This window comes from Gadus chalcogrammus, chromosome 1 (genome assembly GCF_026213295.1).
Source record: "Gadus chalcogrammus isolate NIFS_2021 chromosome 1, NIFS_Gcha_1.0, whole genome shotgun sequence".
In the NCBI taxonomy this organism is placed as follows: Eukaryota; Metazoa; Chordata; class Actinopteri; order Gadiformes; family Gadidae; genus Gadus; species Gadus chalcogrammus.
In genome coordinates this window covers 25,968,520-25,973,519 of record NC_079412.1, presented here as the reverse complement: position 1 = coordinate 25,973,519, position 5,000 = coordinate 25,968,520, and the positions used below count along the sequence as shown (strand labels likewise).

Genomic DNA, 5,000 nt, shown 5'->3' with positions numbered 1-5,000 from the left:
ATCAATCCCTGAAGAAACACTTCAGTGTAGAACAATACGACCGATGGACAACTTCTGTGACTATTTTCAAGATTAGTAAAAAAAAATTTAGGGTTAGTTATAAAAATAATACTAATCTTGAAAATAGTCCCAGAAGTTGTCCATCAGACATAGTCAATAACCAGTTTGGATTCCGCGTAATTTTGTGTTCTGCGTCATTTTGGGATAACCTTTGGTAAGGTTATCCCAAAGTTATCCCCAAAATGACGCAGAACACAAAATGACGCGGAATCCAAACTGGTTCATGACTATGTCTGGAACGATAACCAAGCCTTTCGAGCTGAGTCCAGGTCCTTGAGGTTGACGTCGTCTCCCTGTCTACCCCCCCCCCCCCCCCTTCCCCCCCAGGTGCTGATCTCGGAGGGGCTGGCCCGCTACGCCCGGGACCCCAAGTTCGTGACGGCCGCCAAGCACGAGATCGCCGACGCCTGTGCCATGACCATCGACGAGATGGAGAGCGCCGCCTGCCACCTGCTGAACGGCACTATGGGTAACGGCGGCGGCGGCGGCGGCGGCGGCGGTGGGGCGGCGGCGGTGGGGAACGGCGGTACGGACTCGCTCTCCGAAGCGCGGCTCAGGGAGCTAAGTCTCCGTGACTACAGCGACGAGGAGCCGGAGGCGTGCCGGAGTGAGGAGGACCTGACTGACGAGATGATATGCATCACCACGCTATAGCCGCCTCCCCCCCCCCCCCGAAGGAGACTATTTATTCAGCCCTTTATTTATTGATTATTTAATTCTAATGTTTTTTTTGTTTTTGTTTTTATATATGTATGGAATCTTACCTTTTATCTCCCTTTTAGTTTGATTAATTGTCTTCTTTCTGTTCGACAAACTGAACCGCGGAGAAAACGGACAAGCTCACAAAAAGTGCCTTGCCTCCTTCCCCTCCCCGGCCCCCCCCCCCGCCTCCCCCCTTACCGACACCCTTTTACAAGCGGAGGAGGAAATTTTTTTTCTCAGCAGCACAGAGGCAGAGATGGAGCGAGGGGTTTAAGGATGGATCGAGGGAGGATGAAGAAACGGACGGAAGGGAAAACACGTCCTCTGAAAACGTACTACATTCCTGCTCGCCACTTGAACGCACCGCGAAAGAATGATTGTTAGCTTTGTGGTGTTTCATTGATTAAATCGACTTCATCAACCAGATGTACAGCTACATCATTTCCCTGGTTACATTCCCCTCAAGGTTCAGATTGATAATGTAAGCCATATGTCAAGGAAAGTACCTAATCAAACCTTAGACACACACACACACACACACACACACACACACACACACACACACACACACACACACACACACACACACACACACACACATACACATACACATACACATACACACACACACACATTCAACACACGACAATATTCTCATTACACCATACTTTCTATTGGTTTGACAAAATGTGTATTTCAATTAACCATGTCCTCATTTCTGGGGGAATAGACCTAACCTAACTAAATAACTGCAGATAATCCTATCTCCAAATTGTCTACTGAATGCCCACACTCTTGCTGTTATCAGAACATGCCATGACCCTGCCAAATCTCCATCAGACATTGTATATTAATACTGCCACCCTTCCAGAGAAAAGTTTAACCATAGGGTAAACATTGATGGATAATGAGATGTGCATTGTAAACATGCTACCAGTTGGCTTTTATGTATGCATTGAATTGTTGAATACAAAGCATTGAGTCCGTCCTTAGCGTAGCCTCCTTAGGGTCCAGGCCTGATATAAGTAGTTCACAGCACCAACATGTGGTCAAAACATTATGGATCTCTTTTCAATAATAAACTGCCCATTTATTTGTGCTTTAACTTAACAGCTATGACTGGTAAACAGCCAAGTTCAGTGATGATTAAAAGGCCTGTAGATGACAATAGGATTTTAAGCATTTCCTAGCACTATTAACACGTTGATTGCAATTCAACATGCAGGTAAGTTTTACAAGAAAGCCATTTCAAGTGTCAATTTACAAGGAAAACCTACATACTAATATACATATCTTCAGTGTTGAAGCAGTAAGAAGGGAAAAGCACTAACCGGTATTGCCCAATACATAGACACTTAGTAGACCCCTGTAATGGAAGATGTATTTTGGTTGAGAAACGACTCGACACACACTTGCTACTTCACTGTACCAGTTCTGGCAAAACACTGCCTGCTTAAAGGTCCCTTCAGAATAAAAATGTTTATATAGCTGGGAGAGCACAGCAGTAATGACTGCCTACTTACTGTGTTTGAGTCAGTTACAAAGTGCTTTTGTCACGGCAACCAGATTCTGTGGAATCAAAGAGCTACTTTGATACGTGTGTCATAAGTTGGGGGGTTTTCCACAGATGCGGAGAAGGGTAACTGTTGAACTTGGGTAGTTCAACAGGTAAATAGTCTCTGCCCGCTGTGGCTGCTCATTAAGTCATGATTGAATTGTGTGCAACTCTTTATAAGACAGGAGGTGGCACTCCCATCGAATCAGAACCAATGGAAAAACTTTTGGAATATGATGTCCATATACTGACATTGAAACCAATATTGTGCTGTCAGTTTTCCAACTGTTTAATTGGTCAACAATATTAAGTTGCTAATATTTATAATTTGTAAAGCACCACTCTACTTCCAGATGTGTTAATACCTATGGAAGTAGTCCCAGTACAGTAAGAAAAATAGTGAGGCCCTTCTTTTATGGCTTTTGTTCCTACTTTTTATCAAAACAGACAAACACATCAGGAACCTTTCTTTTTCTTGGACTGATTTATTGTTTCAAATGATTGTTAGAAATGTTGCTAACATGTATAAAATCTGTAAAGAATGTATACAACTTTACACTTTTATCCTAAAAACAATGAAATCAAGGACACACATGTAGCTTAGTACCTTTTGTAAAAATGTACAACTACACAAGACTATTTTCTACATTCATTCTTTTGAAATGTAGTGACGTTTTTTGTAAAGACAAACTCTTAATAAACTCACTAAGAGTGTGAGGTCATTGGATGGCTTCTGATTCTCATCTACAGTTAATAAAAAAAAAACATTCTAAATACAAGAAAAAAAACTTTTATGCATGTTATTTCAATTCCTTCAAGCAGCACTGTTATATACTTGCCATAACACTGGTTATGGGCATAATATTACGTCAATATATAACATGTATTTGAAGTAACAGGCACTAGCACAGTCTTGCATAATGTAACATGTTTGGCTACATATATATGTTGCCAAACATATACACTATATAAATTATCATTTATAATTAAAAGCATATCTCTATTTGCTTTAATTCTACACCATTCATATTTCCATTATTCAAAATCATGTAAACAAGTATATTGTGTCTAATTTGTAGTACATATTTGTAAAGTAAAGCGGTAAACACTATGACACAAGTATTTCCTGTCTGTGGTTCCACATTATTAGTCATATCATCAAAAGGCGAAAGTCACACTCCTCACTAACTTTTAACACTTTGGCACCTTTGAGTTCCACAAGTACGAATTGTCGGTTAATTCTGGAACCGCCTAAAGCCTAGGCGGAAGCCAGGCCGAAGTACGTTTATGAGCGTGTCCTGGATGTTCCCAGACTCGGACACGAGGATATAATTAATTTAAGGAATTGAACGTTGCCATATACGTGTATATACGTACAAAGTGTAAACAAAATCATTTGTCTAAAATGTATCTAACCATTCCGGTAAGATTCCCGATGAAAGAAAATGCAACGAAAAGCCAATGTGTTAAAAAAAAAACATGCTCACATTTAAGAGTATTTAGTCTAATGTCACGATGACCTAATTGACATTTGATGAGGCATGACACATTATGTTCCTTGGTCGTGTTATGTGGAAGAACCGATACGTTTGTTGATGCGTATATGGCATGGAATCAAAGGGCTGGGCCAAGATAAAAAGCCTCAATATACTTAAAAAGAAAATGGAAATTGGACCTTTTCGCCTGGGCTGTCAACCGGCCATCGAACTCACACAATTTGGTAACATTTCCAGCCCAACACAATCACACCCCGTCCAACCATCGCTGCTCACAACCCCGCCCACACTGCTCCTGTCCTGCGCCTCATCTCTGCGTCTCCAGGGTGGCGGGCCGGTACACGGGCACCCCCGGGTCCACCAGCGCGGGGCGCCCCCGGATCACGTCGGCCGCCTTCTCCGCCATCATGATGGTGGGCGCGTTGAGGTTGCCGCTGACAACGCTGGGCATGATGGAGGCGTCGACCACGCGGATCCCCTCCAGACCCAGCACTCGGGCGTCGGGGTCCACCACGGCCGCGGGGTCGGAGGGCGCGCCCATCTTGCAGGTGCAGGACGGGTGGTAGGCGCTGTCGGCCTTGCGCCGCACGAAGGCGTCGATCTCGGCGTCCGTCTGGACCCCCGGGCCCGGCTGGAGCTCGGGCCCGCGGTACGGCTGGAAGGCCCGCTGGGCGAAGATCTCCCGCGAGAGCTTGACGCACTGCCTGAACTCAGACACGTCCACCTCTGGGAGGACGTGGGCGGGGGCGGAGAGTGGGAGAGGTCACACTCGAGACATGGGAATCGAATCGTGGTCTCTGATTCAGCTGCATTCTGCATTCAATTTCGACAATCGTTTTTTCTTACAGAGTCTGTGTGACGCACAAATACATGCAGCATTTTTTGTATTACACAAATGAAGTATGGGGGTTATGTTTTATTGTCACTTGTTTTTGGAATGAAAACACTAATGGTGGAAACACAGGGAGGAGGGTCTTACCAGTGGAAAGGTAGTTTGGCTGGATAATAGGATGATCCAATGGGTTGGCACTCTTCAACTTCATCCAACCAACACTGGTGCTTCTCATAGGCCCAACGTGAACCTACAACACAGCAACCGCACACTGTATTAAAACAAACTTACTGATCATACTGTAGCGGGCCAGTGGGTGTGGGGTTTCCACGCCACCAAGTTAAACAGATCAAAC

At 44.3% G+C, this 5,000-nt stretch overlaps 2 protein-coding genes across 7 annotated transcripts in view; one reads left to right on the top strand and one right to left on the bottom strand.

Annotated features, from left to right (window-relative positions):
• LOC130387188 (voltage-dependent L-type calcium channel subunit alpha-1D-like) overlaps positions 1–714 on the top strand; it is a 5,388-nt gene extending 4,674 nt beyond the window's left edge. The window contains exon 9 of the mRNA XM_056596231.1: positions 388–714. Coding sequence (XP_056452206.1) covers positions 388–714 — 327 coding nt within the window. The remainder of the gene's footprint in view (positions 1–387) is intronic.
• Positions 715–2,766: 2,052 nt separating this feature from the next.
• chdh (choline dehydrogenase) overlaps positions 2,767–5,000 on the bottom strand; it is a 9,001-nt gene continuing 6,767 nt past the window's right edge. For all 6 annotated transcript variants that reach the window (XM_056598498.1, XM_056598480.1, XM_056598515.1 and 3 more), the window contains 2 exons: positions 4,793–4,895; positions 2,767–4,539 (listed from right to left, as the gene is read on the bottom strand). In XM_056598498.1, coding sequence (XP_056454473.1) covers positions 4,121–4,539; positions 4,793–4,895 — 522 coding nt within the window. In that variant the 3' untranslated portion in view covers positions 2,767–4,120. The remainder of the gene's footprint in view (positions 4,540–4,792; positions 4,896–5,000) is intronic.